The sequence below is a fragment of the Zea mays genome, chromosome 10 (genome assembly GCF_902167145.1).
Source record: "Zea mays cultivar B73 chromosome 10, Zm-B73-REFERENCE-NAM-5.0, whole genome shotgun sequence".
Classification (NCBI taxonomy): Eukaryota; Viridiplantae; Streptophyta; class Magnoliopsida; order Poales; family Poaceae; genus Zea; species Zea mays.
This window is the reverse complement of record NC_050105.1, coordinates 73,827,972-73,849,762: the sequence shown is the minus strand read 5'-3', so window position 1 is coordinate 73,849,762 and position 21,791 is coordinate 73,827,972. Positions and strand designations below refer to the sequence as shown.

Genomic DNA, 21,791 nt, shown 5'->3' with positions numbered 1-21,791 from the left:
AACAAGTTCAAACCGAGTTTTTCTCAAATCGCGACCAAAATCTGCAACAAATAGGTGTATGCAGTGGTCCGAAGAGTGCAACTCACCACCAACCAATCCCCAAACCAAATCTTCTCAAAGGAATCAATGTTTTTCACCAACAACACAAGATCGGGAAAAGGAGAAACCAAGACTATAAAAACTTCAGAAATTTCAGCAAGGGTACAAACTGAGATTTGAAGCCAAAGAGCTCTGTGGGCCGGACCGGCGACCCTTCCTCTGATTAAACTTGAAAATCAAAAACACAGTCGAAGTACAAAATCACTGAGGAACCCTCGGCTCAACTGGTGTCTACCTAGAGAGAAAACTAGGAGCTCTAGAATGAGTGCTCAAAGCAAATGGCAGCCAAGAGATGCTGAACCAACCAGCCCTCCCCTCTATTTATAGAGAGTTATTCTCACTTCCTAAACTACCCCCTATTTACATAGAGCCTATCAACTCCACCAGGGGCAAAATGAACCAACTCCTAGGTTTTCGATCCGACGGTCACGTCCTTCACACGGAGTTGCTTTGCCTTGACGTACCCTCCGCGATCACGCCGCGTGCCGCCACCGGTTCCCTTCGGAACCGCCATCGCCGAGTTTTGAGGCCCAAACTCAACAAAACCAGGCATCTGTAGAACTGGGTGGTTTTGAGGCCCAAACCACCAAACCTGTCGTGAACACCGCACCTCGTGCACGTCCTCCATGATCAGACGCGTGTCCCGCCAGTCCTCGACCACGCCGGCAACACGGTCCACTCCACGTCCTCGCACAAGTGTGTGTCCTAGGTGTCAGTCACCACAGTTGGTCACCTGGCTACTCTGATCCGTCAGTCAAGACCCAACACTCGCCCTTCACCGCTCCCGGTCCATCAGCACGAGCCCGCATGACCTTCACCTCAGCCATCGACCACCGTTCCTGTGCTCCACACCTGCACACCACAAGTCGACGAACATGGTTGCACAAGCATAATCTCACACTCTGGTCAGTCCACTGACTACCCCAGAGTGCTACCCGTTGACAATCACTCATCATCAACCCGAACCACAAGGGACAAGTCAACCTTGTGTTCGCAATTTCCTCAAGATACTTGGCCCTAATGGAGTCATCACTATGAAAGGCAACATGAATCAATCTTATGCCTATGATAAAGAGGGTTGTAGCCTCATCGAGTCCTATATGGTGAAATTAGAGCGTGACAACTTGAAAGAAGTCCTCAAGTAGAGACAACAAAAAGGCGAAGCCAACGATCTCGAGCCTCCACAAAAGAAAGCTTAGATAGAAACTCTACAAGTCAAGTCTATAAAAAAAAATTCTACCCGTCGGGTTACATATATATGCTCGCGGGTATAAAATCATACCCATACCCGTACCCACGCGTGTAATTTTACCCGTCGGGTAACCCATACGTGTGAGGGTAATTTTACCAGTCAGGTAACCCGTACCCGCTAGGAAAGTCTTAAATTCCAATATACCAATCACTCAAAATATTAAAGAAACATACAAAAACAAGTTCAACTTCACATATAACAAATCATATGATTACATAACTTGGTATCTAAACAAATGATAGCTAGAGAAGGGTTTTATTTTAACTAAGATATGCTCTATTAGATGATTATAGTGGTATTGATGCAGATATATTTTACCCATGGGTAGACGGGTATGGGTCGTACCAACCTGTACCCATACCCGTCTACCCAAAGGATAGAGGTTCTTATCCATTAACATACCCGTGGGTAGAGAAATCATCCCGTACCCGCCTTCATATCGGGTAAAACCTGTTGAGTATTTGGGTACCCATTGCCATATCTAATCAGAGCGAGGTTCGAAACACCGATAACCTCCATCATTAACCTTCTTCTATTTTTGAAACCTCTTTACAATGAATGCATATGAGCTGTCCTAATTAGCTTTTTAGAAAATAGGAAACAAGGTAGGCAATATGCACAATCAATGTGAGGTGAATATTCTAGCCACAAAAAATCTTTAAGCCAACTGCTACTGAATCATCGACGATGCCTTAGTGATCCCTTGAATGAATAATCTTTCAAAATAGGTTGATATTGGTCCTCTAATACATATAACTAATCGAGTCCCTCTTAGGGCTATTTTCAAAGCAAAGAGAACCAAACTTAGGGAAGGAAACCCCCATAAATAACTAGATATCTTATTCAAATTATAATACCTGGGATTGCTCACCCTAGAAAAAGACAGGGATTCTAGGAGATTTAAGTTTCCAAACTAACCCTTAGGTGCCGTTTGGTTCACGAAATATAACGTAAATGATAATGGTAACGATTCACACTCGAATACCGGCGGTAACAAATTTGAATAAGACGGTATCCACTTATAGTATGATATCGATTACCGTTGGACTTAAACAAACATGATTTAACGTTATCGGTTATCCATTACGTTACCAATATGTGAACCAAACGACACCTTAGATGGTGTAGTTAAAACTCAGCTTGTTTAGTTTCTGAGGGTGCAGATGCTTTTTATTCTTAAACAGAAACTTGTATTTTCACTAGCTCAACAGCTTGATCAGTATTGATATTAGGATTTTGTAGAAACTGTCTTATACCAATTATCAAGAGTCCTTGTGCTTCTTATTAAATGTTCATATGTGAGAAGAATGTGAAGGAACATCAGTACCTAGCCATGGCATGAGCTTATTTCACGAAAGCACAATGAAAATGCCAACACACGAGTTGGAAGGAAACAAAAAAGAAGGAACTGAGGGAAAAAAAACAACTATCATTTTTTTGCAACATTCCAAATTCACTCATTGAGGACCATCTGTTGTCAGAATCCGCTCCTGTATTTCCGAAAACGTCGTCACATCCTTACCCCACAGCCTAAACCAGATACATCAGAGGAAAAGACAAAAGTAATCAGCGATCCAACCTCGCATTATAACGGACCGAAGGCTTAATATCATGGTCCAAACATGGAAAAACACGCCACATACCAGCACTCAAGTCCTGTAGCATTGGCACCTGCCATGTCTGCAGTTTCATCGTCTCCAACATGGATTGCCTTGCTGGCTTCCACGCCAATTTGATCTGACCAACAGAAAACACCAAACTATATTAGTTCTATAGAAAACTTTCATTACCTTTCACAAATGAGATTCAGTTTTATACCCAATGCTATATTGAAGATCTCTGGGGAAGGTTTCTCATATCCGACCTCGGATGACACCACAATGGCATCAAACCTGAAGAGCTCAAGGTCTGTTAACATATAACACATGTAAAAAACATATCATACTGAAGTAATTAAGCAGATAGGGCAATTTATAGGCACTTACATCTCGGAGACATTAAGGTCTTTAAGCAATTTCCGTAGCCTGGTATCGAAGTTAGATACAACAGCGAGCTTAACTGAAATCGAGACACATTAATATCAACCATTCGTGTACTGACGGAGTAAGATTAGAGATGGTAATGGGTACCTGAAACCCGAAACCCGATGGGTAAAAACTCTATTAGGGCACAGGTATGGCGGATTTTGATACCCATGAGTATTTTATTGGGTCATTTGTTATGCTCATCGGGTACGGTGGACGTAAGTATGTCCTCTGTTGCCTCATACCCGCTACCCGATGGGGAACCCGCTAATATATGACACGTGGGTGCGGATTTAGATGTCTCATATAAAATGAATTTGCTCTCAGCCTCTCACTATTTTTGCGTTTCAAATGATCATGTCTATCGTAATGTTAATGGGTATGAGTACCCGATGGGTATCCGTTACCTATGGTGGGTATATGTATGGTGTAATTTTGTATCCATAATGGGTAGTGGGTATGAGTATGGATCAATTTTTTCCTAGTGGGTATGGGTATGGCTTCGTGTGCCCACTATGTACCTTACCCACTGCCATCCCTAAGTAAGATAAGGACATGTACAGTCTAGATACTATGTTGCGGTTATCTAAACACTAGATGTATCTAAGAAACTTCTTCACACAACCCAATATATCTAAGTCTTGTATCTTATTCATTAGAACCCTTCAAAATACGACTCATTTACGTGAGTTGTATGGGTGGAACCGTATCTATACTTAGAAAATCGTGTTAGAGACGTTCCTTCATCAAGATATGTCTCGTGTTTTTTTACTCCTACTCTCTTAATATCCTTTAAAATACAAATCATTTATGTGGGTTGTATATACGCTAAGGCTTTCTCCAACGTCTCCCCCTCCCACTTCCCCTGACAGGATACGGTGTGGGGGTGGGGGGCACGTGCGCGTCCAACGGCGCCCCCGTGCCTCCTCTCGTGCTGGTATGTCAGCCATTTCCCCGTGGCACTAATTGATTGTATTTAATATAAAATTAATCTTTTTTGAGTTTTTGGTAGATAATAATGTGTATTATTACTTTTTTGAGTTTTTAGTAGATAATAATGTGTATTATTACGGTAATGCAAATATGGTGGTATTTTTTAAAACTCAAAAACCAAGGTATAAAAGTCAAATAGCCTAGTTAAAGGATAAAAAAGGAGCTGAATAGAGGAAATGGTAGGAGCGGAGGAGAAATAGGGGGAAGAATAGTTAAGAGGAGGTATTTAAATATGAATAGAAAGTACGAATAGTGGGACTTGAGAGGGGAAATGGTTGGAGATAGCCTAAGGACCAGAATGTGGAGAGGAAGATATTAATTGCAGTAAACAACTGAGAATTGAAAATCAAGATTCAAGAACCGAGAAGGCGAGAACAGAGGAAGTAGCATCTGACCTCCAGCATCCTTCAGCTCACGCAGTGCTGCGTCTGCTCCAGTAGGCAATCGCCAAGCATCTCCATGCGCATAATACTGGAAGAAACAATGATCCATCCATGAGCCACATGGTATGGTTACGAACATTCGACATACCGATAAACCGGAAGCGGAATGCATCCTTCAACTTAGAAAAACTAAATATATTTGAGAGCGGTGAACTTCATCGCCTGGGCTTCTGTTGACTAACAGTATAGTCAGAACATTTGTTCTTGTTCAATTTCGTCATTGTAGTAACTATAGTAAGGTAATAAAAGATAATCAGATACCAAACACTGAAACACTTCAATGCATACTCAAATTCTTCAACCAACCCTGATTCACCAAGAAGTATTCAATCGAACAACCTTAGCGAGAACATGAGGTATACTACCTGATACACTTCTTCGAAATAATCACCATCAGTGCAGTCGGTCGCTTCTGCCACGACAATTCTCCAGAATGGCCGCCCATCTCCCTGCAATTAGTCCAAAACCCAACAAGTCGTCACCTCGAGAGCAACCACGACGCAATTTCAAGCTTTGCAATGCAATTCCTGTGCGTCTCATGACCATTACCTGGTACCTGAGTGTCTTCGGCCATGGCGCGGAGAATGCCCGCTTGAACCCCTCCATGATTCTCTTCTTAGTCTTCGTCACACCTGGACAGCGAACAAAGTCAGGAACATCACGAGACCACACGCCAAACGTTTGACGAAATGCAGAGCACCAGACATGAGGAAAGTACGAGGTGGTGGATTCTTCGGGTTGGAAGCGTACCGTAACGTCGGCCGATGGAGGCATACGTCTCGGCTACCGGCCGCGCAACCTGCAGCAGCGTGCCACCGGCGTCGAGCAGCAGCCCGCGGTACGCCGGTGCCAGCCTGCCGGCCGCAGCGCTCGCTGCCACCAGACGCCGCGCCATGCCTGAGCGGGAAACAGCGCTACTGCGGGCCGCGAATGGGACCGCCGGAGCGCACCGGAGGAGCGCCGCCGCGGCGGGCGGCATCTCCAAGAGGCGTTCGCCGGCGAGTCCGCGGGAGGCACGAGGTCGGCAGGCGCGACGCGCGAATCTCAAAGCACAGGAGGGGTGTGCGGACTGCGGAGGCCTAGGGGTATTTTGGTCAGGTCGACGCGGAAAACACTCTAGCGAGGGGGAAGAGAGAGAATCGCAGGACCAAACCCTAAACCCCCGCTCCCGCCTCCTCTCGCTGCTGCAGCTTGCCGGGAGCTCACGCGGCCTTTGCTTCTCGCTTCTTTCGCTGGCCACCTGATCCCGGTTGTTCTTCGCTGGGCTCCCGAGCCGCTGCACTCGCTGGGTGCTGCCGCCTGCCAGGAGGAGCGGCACGGCCGTCTACAGGATTAAAGGTTATTTGTTTGCCTGCCTCCCTGTTATCGCCGCATATGAAATCTCTGATAGCTTGTTTACGCTATCTGTAGACTGTAGTAGAAGGCGTGCTCTAATTCAGCCCAAGTAGTTCGTACTCGTGAAAATCTACTGAACTAACGTTGTGTGGTTTGTTAGGGAGGGAAGGTTTGTGGTTTAAGTTCCCGGAGGAAGACTTGTGGCGGAACTGTACTGACTTCAGGTGAATCATTCGGCTTATGTATGCCTGTTTAAGAGTCCAGTGTGGTTCTGCTGGAGGTTTCAGTTTTGTTTGTTCATTATCATCCTTCAGATTGAAGTCAAGGAGCTAATTTGGGGGAAGAATGTCTTCAAAGTGGCGGTCACTGCAGCATCGGCACCGGTACACCTACACCTCCATTGTGTTCCCGAAGCATTACCTTGAGGCCCTAACTCTCGTGCCAGCTGAGATCTCCTCATCCAATTTCTTTGTCCGATTGAGCAACTTGATTTCCCTGACCTCCACTTACTCCCAAGTTGTTGTGGTCAAGGATCTTGCCTCGGCATATGTGCAGTTTCTGTCCACTACAGGGACTCCTGATGAAGCAGTGCTCGCTGCCACAAAGCTTTATTTGGAGATCCTCTTTCTTGAGAATTCCCTCCCTCTCCACCGGACACTCATATCAGTGCTTGCCAAGTGCAAGAAATTCTCCACAGTGATCAGTGGGTGTTTTGCCTTGCTCTGTGAGGAGTATGGTGGCTCTGGTAGTAAGGCAAAGAAGAGATTTATGGTATCTCGAGCAGCCTTGTCGCTTATTGGGTACCCAAAGTTGGGATTTTTGGATGAGGCAGTAGAGAGGTGTGCAGAGATCATGGCACTGGATGTTGTTGATGGGCTTGATGGAGTGACAAAAGACATTGGTGAAGGGTCACGGCCATCTCCAGTCGTGATGGAGCAGTGCCAGGAGGCCATGTCTTGCATGTACTACTTGCTGCAGAGGTACCCGTATAAGTTTATTGGCCTTGACAAGGCGTCAAGTGTCTTCAAGAGTGCTGTCAGGACAATACTATCTGTTCTTAAGTCATCTGCCTTTTCAAGGGATTGCCTGGTGGCCTCTGGAGTAAGCTTCTGTGCGGCAATTCAGGTTTTCATGAGCACAGAGGAGATTTCCTGGTTCATTTCTCAAGGTCTATTTGGCATCTATGCAAATCATGAAGATAGAAAAAATCAGTCTGTGCACAATGTATTTTCGGACTTTGATCTGTGTGAACAAATCAGAGACCTTTCAGTGTTGAGTAGACTTTGTCTACTAAGAGGGATTTTGACATCTATTCCAAGGACAGTACTCAACATGCACCAACTTCATTCCAGTGGACCTTTATGGACTGTTTTATATGATGGAATTTTACCTGAGCTTTGCAAGCATTGTGAGAACCCAGTTGATAGCCACTTCAATTTCCATGCTCTTACAGTGACACAAATATGTTTGCAGCAGATAAAGACATCGGTTTCATCTGATATCACCGACTTCTCTGGGGACTATAAGCCTTTTTCAAGAGATGTTGTCAACCGTATATTGGGAATCATATGGCGCAACCTGGAAGATCCTTTGAGTCAGACAGTAAAACAGGTGCATTTGATCTTTGATCTCCTATTAGATATTGAACTATGTATTGCATCAGAAGACCGTGAACATAACAACAACTTGTTCCTTTGCAATGTTGCAAATGATTTACTTCGCTTAGGTCCACGATGCAAAGGGAGATATGTCCCTTTAGCTTCTTTGACAAAGCGATTGGGTGCCAAATCTCTTCTAACATTGAAATCAAATCTGCTTTCAGAAACAGCTTATGCGTACATAGATGATGATGTTTGTTGTGCTGTCACCACATTTTTAAAATCCTTCCTGGAGACTTTAAGAGGTGAATGTTGGAATGACGATGGTGTTGAGCTAGGATATGATGCCTTCAGAGCTTTGTGCTTGCCTCCTTTCATGCGGGGACTTGTATCTGGAAATTCAAAACTACGTTCTAACTTAAATACTTATGCTTTACCTGCTCTAATTGAAGTTGATGCAGAGAGCATATTCACAATGCTTGGATTCATCTCCATTGGCCCTAGCACAAATGAAACTAAACTAGATGTTGTTTTGAAAAATGACCAGTGTATAGCTGCACTGGTTTCTCTGCTTAAGGTCTCACGGAATCTGGCTCTTGTTGAAGGGGACATTGATTTAGATCCTGATGAATTGTCACAGATTCAGCAGATGGATAGTAAGGGTGCTGCAGTTATATCTGTTAAAGGGATTAAAGTTACAGTTCCTTTTAATTGGTTTGCTTTGGCACTGACACACAGTGATGAAAGTCTCCGTATAGATGCAGCTGAATCCCTCTTTCTAAATCCAAAGACATCAAGTCTTCCATCCTCCTTGGAACTGAGCTTGCTCAAAGAAGCTGTTCCGTTGAATATGCGTTGTAGCTCAACGGCATTTCAAATGAAATGGACAAGTTTATTTCGGAAGTTTTTTGCTAGGGTGCGAACTGCACTTGACAGACAGGTAAAACAGGGGTCTTGGATTCCATCATTAACGTCTAGTGTTAAAGGGGCTGGCTCTATTGATACTTCTAAGGCCACTGTTGTCAAGAGGGCTGAAGATCTCTTCCAATTCATGAAGTGGCTGAGTTCCTTTCTGTTTAATTCTTGTTACCCCTCTGGCCCTTATGAAAGGAAAACAATTGCAATGGAGCTCATTCTTACACTACTAGATGTATGGCCTATTTGCCGCTCTGAAGGGAAAATTGATCTTTATCCTTACAATGATAGCATAATATTGCCAGACTCAACAATTTCATTTGTTGGGTCTATAATTGATAGTTGGGACAGATTAAGGGAAAACTCTTTTCGCATTCTACTGCAGTTCCCAACACCGCTTCCTGGGATTTCCTTGAGTACATCCATAAATGATGTTATCAGATGGGCAAAAAAACTTGTTCTAAGCCCACGTGTCCGGGAAAGTGATGCTGGTGCTTTAACCTTCCGCCTTATATTTAGGAAGTATGTTTTGCAGCTTGGATGTATTCTTGTATTTTCTAAAGAAAGTGATTGCCTTGAATGTTATACACAATCTATGAATGGAGATACAGAAGTTACTAGTCAAAACCCAGTTGCACAGTATATATCTTCACTCATTCAATGGCTCTGTATTGTTGTCGAAGAGGGTGAGAGGGATCTCTCTGAAGCATGTAAGAAGAGCTTTGTTCATGGAGTTCTTCTTACTCTGCGCTACACATTTGATGAGATGGATTGGAACTCTGAGGTAGTACAATCATGTATTTCTGAAATGAGGTACCTGGTAGAAAAACTGCTTCAACTCATAATGCGTGTAACTTCGGTGGCCCTATGGGTGGTTTCTTCAGACGCATTGTCTCTGCCATATGACATGGATGACATGATTGATGATGGTTCCTTCCTCTCAGATATATATGATGATCAACCTACTACCACTTCAGAAAGAGAGGAGAAGAATGCAAAACCAGGGAGTAATGGCAAACCAGCCGAACAAGTTGTTATGGTTGGTTGCTGGCTTGCTATGAAGGAGGTAATGGGTTGATTCTTACCACTTATTAGACCCTCTTTGGAATGCGGGATTTTTTTCCGTTTCTTGCATTTTTCATGTGAAAGTGAATTGATTCCTAGGAAACTTCTATATGATTCATGTCAAATTCCTGCGTCCCAAAGGGGCCCTTAGCCTTCTTTTTGTTGGTAAAAACTATTTTTCAGCAGATTCATACTTATTTTTCCATGATAAGCTGAATAACTGCACAAATGCCACGACCTGTGCTATGCTACCATCATATTGTGATCAGACTATATTCATGATGCCCTGCCCTATGTTTGACTCATCCTAGATGGGTGGACAACTGTCGATTCCAGTCAAAAAAGGAAAAAAAAAGCTTTTTCATGGCATCCGCCCCATCACACCAATCTGCGCCAAGATAAAAAATGCTTCCAGGAACAAACCCTTTGATTCAAAGTCTTGCCTAGAATTGTCTTAAGAAAAACACACCACATCATTTGATCCTCTTTAGGGTACTATAAGTATATCCTCAACTATAACACGAAGCTGTTCCGCTATAGTAATCTGCCACTGATAAGCTGTTTATTTCAGTTTCACGCTATTGTGGCATTGCAGGTATGTTTAAATGTCTTTTTAACTTTTTATGATGTAACTTCTCCATTTTACTTTTTAGGTCAGTTTACTTTTTGGAACCATCATCAGGAAGATACCATTGCCTGGCTGTTCTCATTCAGCTTCATCTCAGAATGGCTTGCCTGACAGTATTGAAGAGACAAGTATATCTGAAGAAATTCTTGATGTGGGGCAGTTAAAGATGATGGGTGACCATTTTTTACAGGTTCTTCTTAAAATGAAGCATAACGGTGCAATAGATAAAACAAGGGCTGGGTTTACTGCCCTTTGCAACCGGCTTCTTTGCTCAAATGATTCAAGGTATGTTCAATTCTTACAGAGGCTAGTTCCTGAACCTCTTCACCCAAAGATGGGAATTTATATGCATAAAATCTTATGTTGCAGTTTCTATTTAGATTCAGAATGTTTACATAACAAATGAGATTTAAGCCCTGAGTTTGTGAGGCATCGCAAAACAACACTGGACATACTTTTTGTCTGTTCCATATATATAAACATATTGATCAACTGCTGGTGTATATATATGCATTAACTCTGCACACCGATAATTTTTCTATATTCTAAAAAACTCTGCCGATAGGGAAAAGACCGTCCCATGGTATTATATTAAAAAGAAGTTCAATCGGAGCCCCGACCGAGAAAGACCACGAAAGCTGTCCCCCATGCAGCATGAAGGTCTACCCCCTATAGGCCGGATCTTTACTCATGGTTTGAGTCCTCCCAGCCCCTACACAAAGATCCACCCCTCATAGGTCAGTCCATCTCATGTGCACAGTGAGTGACCTTTTTTAACCTCAACCTGAAATTCGCTCCCACTGGGATTCAAACTCAGGACCTAAGGAGTGCTACTCAGACCACCTAACCACTGGGATTTTTCTATATTCTGAAGGTTGTAATTCATAACTTCAAAGTAAAACAGTCAGATGTTTGGATCATTTATAAATGCCATATTGTAGTAATGGAATCATGGTATAATAGGCGCCATTACTTTATTGCGGTGTTTATTGAACCTGATTCCATGTATGTGTAATACTGGAGTTGAAACTAAGAAAATATGTTGTGGAAATTACTAGGTGGAAACATGGAAACCAATTCAAAAAATGTATTTTGGTTGTTAAAAAAAATCTGAAATTTGGCACATCCATAGTGTGTACAATTATATACTCACAAGAAAAAGTTGAGATGCAAACTCACTTTTTTGAAAAAAAAAAATCATTCAAAAATGGCAGATTTCAGGTGCATGTCACTAAAAGACAAAATATCTCGATTTTTTTTTCTAGTGCACATACATCTAAATTTTTTTATTTTCATATGAATTTTTCTAGTTTGAATTTGCATCCCAACTTCTGCATGTGAGTACATATTTGGATACACTATGGATATACCAAATTTATTTTTTTAATAACCAAAATACGTTTTTGGAATTGGTTTCCATGTTTGCACCTAGGTGGTTTCCACCACATATTTTGCCATCTGAACCAGTCTACAATTGCATATAATGTGTAAATATAAACTTTTGATAACTCTATACTTACTGTGAGGAACTGAGCTAGTTCAGTTGGTGGGAGGTGTGGGTGTACAGCTCCCACAACTCAGGTTTGAGTCATAAGTAACACAAATTTGAGTCCTAGGTTGGTCAAGTTATTTTCGTACATATTTATGAGGACCTTTCTTTGTTGTTTACAGGCTGTGCAAAATGACAGAGTCATGGATGGTGCTACTAATGGATAGGACAATTGCTAAAGGGCAAACTGTGGATGATTTGATAAGGAGGAGTGCAGGAATTCCTGCTGCATTTATCGCCCTGTTCCTGGCAGAGCCAGAAGGAACACCAAAGAAACTACTTCCAAGGGCATTAGAATGGCTGATAGAGTTTGCTAAGAACTCTTTAGCTAATTTCCAGAAAGACTCCAACCAGAGGTCTGGAGTAATGAAAGAGCTGTTGGAATCACAGTCAGAAACTACAAGTGTATATTCTAATGGTAACCTATCTAAAGGTCGAGATGAGGGTGTTGTTCCCACTGTGCATGTGTTCAATGTGCTTAAAGCTGCTTTCAATGATGCAAATCTGGCAACCGACACTTCGGGTTTCAGTGCTGAAGCAACAATAGTTGCTATACGAGCATTTTCATCTCCCTACTGGGAAGTGCGCAATGCAGCTTGCCTTGCGTATACTGCACTAGTTCGTCGCATGGTTGGGTTTCTGAATGTGCAGAAGCGTGAATCAGCACGACGATCTTTAACTGGCCTTGAATTCTTCCACAGGCAAGTTCATAACGTTTATACATAGTTTGCAATATGATAATTGTGGTCATATGAAGTTATACTGCATCACTTTTCTTTGTGAAATAAACCTAATGTGTTACAAATATAAAGTTTGTAACCTTTTTTTCCTGGTTGAGCAATTGAGTATCTTTTACATGATACATGGACAAATTGACCAGAATTTTTTTAGCATCGTTGCTGCTTTGAGGTCAGATAATTGTTTTTTTTCTCTTTTTTATACAAAGTTACACAGCTCTCCTGTGTGTTTGAAAAAAAAAACTTTCTATTATTGCATGTGTTTGTAGTGAAACATGAATATCCTAAGTGGCGGTGCTCAAACTAATTTGTACATAAGTAGATGAGGTTAGCTTTTCAATTGTGATTTATTCCTTGTTTTCTTATGTAGGTATCCAGCCCTTCATCCTTTCCTTTCTAGTGAACTGCAAACCACAACTGAACAACTAGCTGATGGAGTGTCCAGCAATTTGGAGTCACACATTACAAAAGCAATACACCCTAGCCTGTGTCCGATTCTTATTCTTTTATCAAGACTTAAGCCTTCACCTATAAGCTGTGGAACTGATGATTCTTTGGACCCTTTTTTGCTTTTGCCTTTCATCCAAAGATGTGCTACCCAGAGTAACTACCGGGTCCGTATCCTTGCATCAAGGGCATTAACTTGTTTGGTATCTAACGAGAGATTGCAGTACGTTATTAGTGATATACTGGATAATTTACCTCGTGGAAGTCACAAAGCAATGGCTCACAGTGTTCAGCATACTGATCCTGCCATATCAGCTAATATGGGAAAAGCAAATGTACTTCTGCTGTCTAAGTCATTCAATTCAATACATGGCCTTTTGCTGCAGCTGGCTTCTCTTCTGGATAACAACTTTAGAGGTTTGACAGACGGTAGCATGAAGGATCAGATTATTGGCCTATTACTGGAGGTTCTTTCAAGATGCTCTTGGCTTGGCTGCACGAAATTATGCTCATGCCCTATCGTAATTACATCTTACTTGCGGGTATTGGATCTCATGCTTGATGTTGCAAGGACAGGGAAAAGCAGACATACTGAAGTCATTCAGGCATTGCTGCTAGAGTTAACTTCCCAGTGCTTGAGCAACACAGCATCAACCCAGTACGCATTCCATGATCCAACCCGTATTGAACTAAAACAACAAGCAACTGAATCATTTTTGAGCTGTGTTGGTCTTTCTAAGAAAACCGATGAAACTAACGATGATGATGTGCAGTTGCAAATACTCGGTGAACCAACTTTAGAGATGCCTAGAGTGGATTACTCCCTTCATGAAGTACACAAGGAGATCCTGTCATGTCTCACTGATCCTTCATATGATGTTAGAATTACGGTGCTGAAGAGGATTCTTTGGCTCACAAAATCAATCAGACATGGTTATGCAGATAACATTTTGCACCAGTGGGCAGGAGTTAATCTGCAGCCTGCTTTAATGGAACGGTTGTTTGTGGAAGAACACCCTAAGTGCCTTTATTATAATCTGAAGATCATCTTTTCATGGAACATGGAATTCCCATTCAACAATGGAGAAGATTCTAGCACACTTTTGTCCTTGTGGGATAGGTTAGTTCATTTAAACAGCACCATGTCACATGCAAAAACGAGAGAAATAGTTCTATGTTGCATGGGTATGTGCATGAAATTGTTCACTAAACAATCTAGGGGTGGTATTTCAATGGATTGTCTTAAGACCAGTGAGATCTCTGCATCCTTTGTCAGAATCAATGAAGGGGATGGATTATCTGATGCCATGCTTAGATTAAACTTGTTTGTCACACTTGTCAAGAACCAAAGTGAACCATCAGAAAGCATGAATGCTCGACGGGCTGCTGCTGAGGCAATTGTTGCTTCTGGTCTTCTTGAAGAAGCAAGCTACGTTGCTTCATCTGTGTCCAACATGTACTCTCCTTCAGAATTTGATGAAGACCATACCAAAGAGAAATGCATGGAAGATAGCGTTTTTGAATTTGTTAGTCTTTATACATGCAAGATACTTGACTTGTGGTTTGTATGTATTCAGTTGCTGGAGGATGAGGATGCATATCTGAGGCAAAAACTTGCGAAGGATATTCAGAAAATAATCGCTAAGGGTTCAGCTAATACCTTCTGTGATGATTCCACACCACTACAAGTTGATAGAGTCATTGAATTAAGCTTGGACTATTTAACTTCTTTGTTTGGCCTCTGGCTGAAATACGTTGAATTCTTGTTAAGGATAGTCTTGGGCACTGGAAACGCTCTGAACTCCCGTGGCGATTTGGTCCGTCAGATATTTGATAAAGAAATTGATAACCACCATGAGGAGAAGCTATTGATATGTCAAATCTGCTGTTCAAACATTCAGAAACTTCTGAATTCAAAATGCCAGATGGAAGCAGGAGCAGAGACTAAACTGTTCCTGCAGAATTGGAGGGAGATATTTCTAAAGCAGCTCACATCGCTGACTGGTGGCTATATTGAGAAAGAGGGGAAGAACGATTGGATTGGCGGCATAGGTAACCACAAGGACGTGTTCATATCAGTGTATGCAGTCCTACTCGGTTTATACGCGCTCACGCAGTCTGGCTCTCTGGATCAATTGGAGGACCACTGTGCAGTTTATTTGCAGGAATTTGCAAACCTTGAAAGGTCTATCACACCATTCCTCAAGAACCCGTTGATTTCTAATCTTTACGCTCTGGTAAAATTGTCACACGAGAGGTTCATATCATCAGATAAGCCTGAGGACCAAGTGGGTGATTCAGGATCAAGTTTTGACCCATATTTTCTTATCAGATGATTTTCGCTAATGTACTAGTAATTCTTCATTGTTATTCCTCCGTTGTAAGACTCAATACTAATTGCTTTTTTATACAAATTACCATACTATAGATTCTTTACTTGATGCCCCTTCTCTGTGTATCAGTGCATTTTAAGTGCCTTGGGTTTTCTAGCACTCAAAAAATGTATGACAAGGTTGTGACTAACGTCCGAACAACTGATAATGATATAAATATTTTTCCGATTAACATAGGACTACATCAAGATTCAGTTTTGAGCTCTTATCTATTTGCCTTAGTGATAGATGAGGTCACAAGAGATATACAAGGAGATATATCCCTTGGTGTATGTTTTTCGTTGACGATGTAATTCTAGTAGATGAAACCTGGAAAGAAGTAAATAGAAAACTAGAGTTATAGCGTCAGACTCTAGAGTCAAAACGATTTAGAATTAGCAGGACCAAAATCGAGTATATGAGATGTGACTTTGGTTCTACAATTAGTGACGATGGAGATGTAAGTTTGGGAGGTTAGGTAATACCAAAGGACACCTTCCGTTATTTGGGATCGATGCTACAGAGAGATGGTGATATTGATGAAGATGTTAGCCATAGAATCAAAGCGGGATGGATGAAATAGCGTCAAGCATCGGGAGTTCTATGCGACAAGAGAGTGCCACAAAAGTTGAAAAACAAGTTATACAGGACAGTGATTAGGCCTGCTATCTTATATGGGGCTGAGTGTTGGCCTACTAAGAAACGATATATCCAACAACTAAGTGTCGCATATATGTGTATGCTGCGTTGAATATATGGGCACACAAGATTGGACCGAGTAAGAAACGATGACACACACGATAGGCTAGGAGTAGTCCCGATTGAAGAAAAGCTTATTTAACACCAGTTGAGATGGTTTGAGCATGTCCACCGGAGACCCCAGAGGCACCGGTGCATAGAGGCATCATAAAACGGGACAATAATGTGAAGAGAGGTAGAAGTCGACCAAACTTGATATGACAGGAGGCAATTAAAAGGAAAGAAGCTACCACGTGTCCGAACCGTGATTAGACCTTTTTCTTATTAGTGGTCTCAAGTTTTTTCCCTCTCTTTTCTCTCTCTTTCTTCTTTTGGTGATATCTTGTTGGGTTTTAATTCTAGCCTAACCCAACTTGCTTAGGACTAAAATCCAACTTGCTTAGGACTAAAATGCTACGTTGGTGATGAAAAAATGCCGTTTGCTTTAATTCCGGAGATTGTCTTTGATGTGAAAATAGAGGCGAAGTTTATGCCTCTCTCTCCCAGCTTTTGGTATCCTCTATAATTCATTAACCATTTGCCTGGTATTTTCTATAATTCATTAACCATTTGCATGATAATAAAGAGAGAAACCAAGAAACAAACCCTTTTTTCTTTAATACAAGAAATCGTTTGTTACAAACATTGGTAACGCCTTTTACGTTACAATTGGCACGTCTCTCCTTTGCCAAAAAAAAAAATGAGTACGGTGTGCTACTCCTTTTGTACAAAGGAGGCGCTTTCTTCAGAGGACATATGAGCTCTGGAGTTGAAATTGCGATATCGCAGCAAACCGTTTCCTAGAATTTGGGCCTGCTGTTCTGAATTTGCCTGCTTTTTCCCATCGGTTTGGTGATGGTGACGGTTGAATTGGGCCTATGAATGGTAGTTGTTCTCACTGGCTGTCCACTAACAGAGGTCGTCCTTATTGGCTGAGATGACCTGCAACAACATGAGAGATTGAAATTGCATTTTGCTGAAACCATTCATTGTCGATATGGACTGATAGCATAGTAGCGGGGGCAAACCTCGCAAAAGTATTCTTTTGCATAGCAGACTGCAATCTTGCTCGACTGCAACACAGAATCAGACAGTTTCAGAAACAGCAATTTCTATCTATGATCGTAATACCAAGAGCAACCATTTACCTGTTAACCTCTATCCTAGCCTTCTTCAGTATAGGGCTCTTGTAGCTGGAACTGGATACACTGCTAGGTCCACTTCCTGCAAGAATACATCCTAGATTGATACCGAGTGGACTGAAGTTCAGCAGAGGCAGAAACAGGAAATTACCTCCAAAGAAACTCCTTTTGCTGCTTGGAGGCACCTTTGTACAGAGTTTGATTTGCTTGCTTTGTTTCTCTGCATAGGATGGATTTAGACGAAGAAAGTATTAGTGTTTTCTCCACAAAGTGCAACTAATTTAACTCCACAGTAATGTTAGAGTTACCAGCTCTCTCTGCCTGAAACTTCTTTGTGAATTTGTCAAGCATCTTATCCTCAACTTCCTTCTGTTTCTCTTTTTTCGCCTACAAAAGTTTCAGGAACTAAGTCAACATAGGGCGAAGATAATTTATTGCAGACATAAAACCCCCAGCAACCAGTTAGGGAGCATATCATAAAAAGCAGATGAAGCAAGGAGCAGGATTTTACCGCGAAGAGCTCCCTCCATGTGTACGGCGTTTTTTGCCCAAGCTCCTTCAGCCTTGCGATGACTTTGCTCGTATGCTCCTGACCGAATTCTCGCTGGTAGAATCGCCTCCACAGCGGATCAGTTACCAAGCTAAGATCCATCTGTTTCCAACAAGGCAGCCACACAGGTACGCATGCAGTCACGATCCAATCTCCACAGTAAGAATCTGAGAACAATGCAGGGGATAGTGCCCAAGAGAAGCAGGAGCTACGGAAATTCGCTGACCTCGGTGCTGTTCTCTACGCGGGTGAGCTGCTCCATCGTGCAGTGCGGCAGGATGCGCTTGAGCAGATCCATCTCGACGCCGTCGACGCTGCCCATGTAGCGGAGGTTGTCGATGGCCTTCCGCACGCAGAGCTCCACAAGGCTCAAGGGCTTCCTCCCGAACTCCATCCTTTCCCTGGCGAAACAAGGAGCACCCACCTACCTTAGTAATTCAATCGGCCGAAGACGAATGACTTATTCCGCCGAAAAAAGAAAGGTTTCGATCTGACTCCTCGGCTCGCGGCGGCTGGGAAAGATTAAGAGATCCTATATATCCTATGGAACGGAATTCGTCGAGTAGAGGAAGGGGGGAAAAAATAGGGTAACCCACATCCGCCGAAGCGAGGCCCGGCGTCTTACCCGGGAGAGAGGTAGAATCCGAGCTGGTTGGATGCGCGTCCGCTGCGATCAGAGTCCGAGCAGATTGGGGTGAGAGGAGGACGGCGACAGCGCGGAAGAAGGAGAAAGTTGTTCTGTTCGTCGATATAGTTGGCTGGCATGCCGTCAGATGAGGGTCGGGCGGACCTTGGGCCGGTCCGACCAGAAGCAGATTGGATGGCCCATGAACCGGGATTTTTGCGGGCCGGATTAATCTCGCAAATCAGGCCGCTTGACCCAAAATAGTAATCTTCACGCCGTCCACAGGGAGTGGACCTGTTTGGATTGATCTATTATGTATAGACTATAAGGTTTTCATTTGAATCATGCGTTTCTCATATGCAAATGGATGGACTTTTACGAAAATATCAATAGTACTCCTTCTATTATAAATTATAAAAAATATATAGATACTAAAAGCAATTGATTTTAAAAAGCTAAAATGTTTTATAACTTGAAACAGATAGAGTTATTACTAGTAAAAAATGTTTATGTGTTTATTGTTGAAATGGAAATGTTTATAAGTTGGTATGAAGATGAAGCTATTAAGTTGCATGCACCAGAAAGTTCAACCCAAAAGCTTAAGCTGATAGAAAAAAGTGAGCAATTCATTTATATTAGGCCGTCTGCAACAGTCCACCCATAACCCATAGCTTAATCAAAAACATTGTTTTGCACTGTTCTGCACTGTAGACTGCATTCTTCGCAGAGTGAAGTTTGAATATGGTTATGTGGATGGGTAAGCTGCTGGAGATAGTCTTATCTTCCAATACCTCCTCACGTCAAGTCTCTTCTGAGTCTCAGACGTGGAATAGAAGTGAGCAACAATTATTTTATTTAATTGCGCTACCCAGGATTCGAACTTATGATCTCTAGCTTGAATACTATATTAAGTTACATGCACCAGTCAGTTTAACCTAAAACTTAAACTGATAGGAGGAGGTGGACAATTCACTTATATTATGTTCCAACAGAAGCTGCTATCAGAAGGATGATCTTTACCCACCACGAGGCACTAATAGAGATGTCAATGGGGAATTCCCCACCGGGTTATAGCATCCTAGACCCATCCCGTCATGTTTGATTCATCTCCATACCCATCATAGGTGCAAAACTTATCCCATACCCATCTCCATTCGGGTTTCGGATCCCCAATGGGTCCTCATCCCCAATTAAGGGATAACTAGGTACTAACATCTAGCACAAACTCTCCAGATTTCAGACATCACCACATCGACAAGCACTCATCCATAAACCATGACCAATAGAAAAAATGGAGAAATAGAGTTTGCTCACCTTCCTTGGTCACCATTTGAGTTCATCGGCGCCTGAGAATCCATTGTCATCACCATCATCCTAGGCACCTAGCAGTCGACGATGCTCCTCGTCGCTGGTGAAGTCGCTAGTGTGGAATGCCAGTGCAGCTGTCCAGTGTACAATGCTAGCGTAGCTGTCTAGGCATGCGGAGGCTGGTCGGCTGGGTAGTGCGTAGCATATGGCTGGTTATTTTAGGGTTTTGTTTTTTGCTAGTCTGTTGGTTGCCTTGTTAGACTAGGACCTAAGGCCTGGTGCGTTGCGTGCTGGGCTTGGTGGCCGGCTCGGCCTCATCTCATTCATACAAACAGGACAGGTGTACACGTATGAAATAACCATGGGTAATCGGGTTCGGATTATTGGTTCCCAAACCCATACCCGTTTATCCAATGGGTGGAGATTTTGTCCCATATCCATACCCATGGAGACAATTTTTGTCCAATACCCGTACCTTAATAGGGGAATTCTCCACGAGTTAGCAGGTATCGGGTCCCCATTGATATCTCTATGCACCAACATGTAAATGTGTTGGTATGAAAAATGTTTTTCTAGAGGGCTTTCCTACAAATTGCTCCCAACCTCAACGATGATTCGTCTTCTTCCGAAGACTCAGCGATTCAATTCGTCGTCGCATCTATCATCGACCTGATCAATATTCATATGTTCACCCGATCAATTAATATTCGTATGTTGTCAGCAGACTACCCGATCAATATTCATCAAAAGCTCGACGATCGAACAACAGACGAAAACATCGCGGGATATATGTATAAAAAAAATAGATAGCATCAAAAGCTCAACATACAAACGACAGCGAGTGGTTGCACACTGTGACCGCGCATCATCTCAGCTACCCCTATCAATACACATACCCAGTCAGTAGTCAGCCTAAGACGAGCCAGCAGTTGGTCGTCTTGAGAACTGGCCAGTGAGATGACACACACACACGCACATAGCAGTTGGTCGACTCATTCCCCTGCAGTCGTCTGCAGCAGCTGCTTCTTAATTTGTGTCTGAATGCTCGTGTGCAAGTTCATGTAGCTAGCGATGGTCTTCAACGGGGGTGATCACACACAAGCTTGGCGGCACACCTCGTAGTCGCACCTACCCATTACGCTCCAAAAACCTAGTCCACTCCACAGTCCACACCGATGCATAGAATTAATTATAAATAGGCGCGCTGCGCTATCGCATGCTCCAAGCATCCATCGGTTCATCAGCACAAGCCACAGGAGGACAGAGAGAGCCTGACAGCTCTAAGTGACCACAAGATAGGCCGTGCATGGCCATGGCTACGGCATCGCGTAGCTCCCTCCCGCTCCAGCTCCTGCTATACGTGGCCAATGGGCCGTGCCGTGCCAGCACGGCCCGAACCCGTCATGGGCCGAGCCAAATTAGATGGGCCGAGGCACGGCACTATTAATTGTCGGGCCGTGCCGTGCCGGCACTTAAGCCTACGCCGCAGCCCAAGCCCGGCACTATTGGCTTTAATCGGGCCGTGCCGGGCCATAGTGCCGTGCTGGGCTTTCGTGTCGTGCTGGCCCTATACCCACATGTCAAACATCCATGCAAATAGCAAATATGTATGTAATACACAGGTTCGACAACTAAGAATACAATATACAACTATGAACCATACAATACACTAATTTATTCTCAACACAGCCATAGTGCCATACAAATACAAGTATACAATCATCAGGCATAGTGCTTTATAAAGATACAATAAGCATACAATAAACATAAGCATACAATCAGCCATAGTGCCATACAATGATACAAGTACACAATAAACATAAGCATACAATCAGCCAACAGCCATAGTGCCACTGCCATACAAGTACACAATAAACATAAGCATACAATCAGCCATAGTGCCATACAAGTATACAATAATCAGACATCAGCCAATCAGCCATACATGAGACATCAAAAAATAGATCACCA

The 21,791-nt window shown here is 42.8% G+C and overlaps 3 protein-coding genes across 4 annotated transcripts; 1 reads left to right on the top strand and 2 right to left on the bottom strand.

The window, feature by feature from the left end:
• Nucleotides 1–2,612: 2,612 nt before the first annotated feature.
• LOC100194104 (uncharacterized) lies at nt 2,613–5,892 on the bottom strand. 2 transcript variants are annotated; one of them, NM_001359396.1, is made up of 8 exons: nt 5,562–5,892; nt 5,361–5,443; nt 5,177–5,260; nt 4,764–4,839; nt 3,337–3,409; nt 3,170–3,243; nt 2,995–3,088; nt 2,613–2,881 (listed from the first exon to the last, which is right to left on the bottom strand). In NM_001359396.1, the coding sequence occupies exons 1-8, from the start codon at nt 5,788–5,790 to the stop codon at nt 2,809–2,811; spliced, it is 786 nt and encodes a 261-aa protein (NP_001346325.1). In that variant the 5' UTR covers nt 5,791–5,892; the 3' UTR covers nt 2,613–2,808. The 2 variants fall into 2 exon arrangements, with proteins under 2 accessions (NP_001346325.1, NP_001132629.1); NM_001139157.1 differs by having other exon boundaries at nt 4,764–5,040; nt 5,562–5,863.
• LOC103641217 (thyroid adenoma-associated protein homolog) lies at nt 5,884–15,650 on the top strand. The gene is made up of 6 exons (XM_008664579.3): nt 5,884–6,149; nt 6,307–6,370; nt 6,461–9,725; nt 10,378–10,637; nt 12,024–12,602; nt 13,009–15,650. Exons 3-6 carry the CDS (start codon nt 6,492–6,494, stop codon nt 15,419–15,421), a joined length of 6,486 nt encoding a protein of 2,161 aa, XP_008662801.1. The 5' UTR covers nt 5,884–6,149; nt 6,307–6,370; nt 6,461–6,491; the 3' UTR covers nt 15,422–15,650.
• Nucleotides 15,651–16,792: 1,142 nt separating this feature from the next.
• Nucleotides 16,793–18,564, bottom strand: LOC100276576 (uncharacterized). The gene is made up of 8 exons (NM_001150332.2): nt 18,513–18,564; nt 18,114–18,288; nt 17,849–17,989; nt 17,646–17,724; nt 17,489–17,557; nt 17,344–17,419; nt 17,224–17,268; nt 16,793–17,137 (listed from the first exon to the last, which is right to left on the bottom strand). Exons 2-8 carry the CDS (start codon nt 18,279–18,281, stop codon nt 16,996–16,998), a joined length of 720 nt encoding a protein of 239 aa, NP_001143804.2. The 5' UTR covers nt 18,282–18,288; nt 18,513–18,564; the 3' UTR covers nt 16,793–16,995.
• Between the last annotated feature and the right edge of the window lie 3,227 nt (nt 18,565–21,791).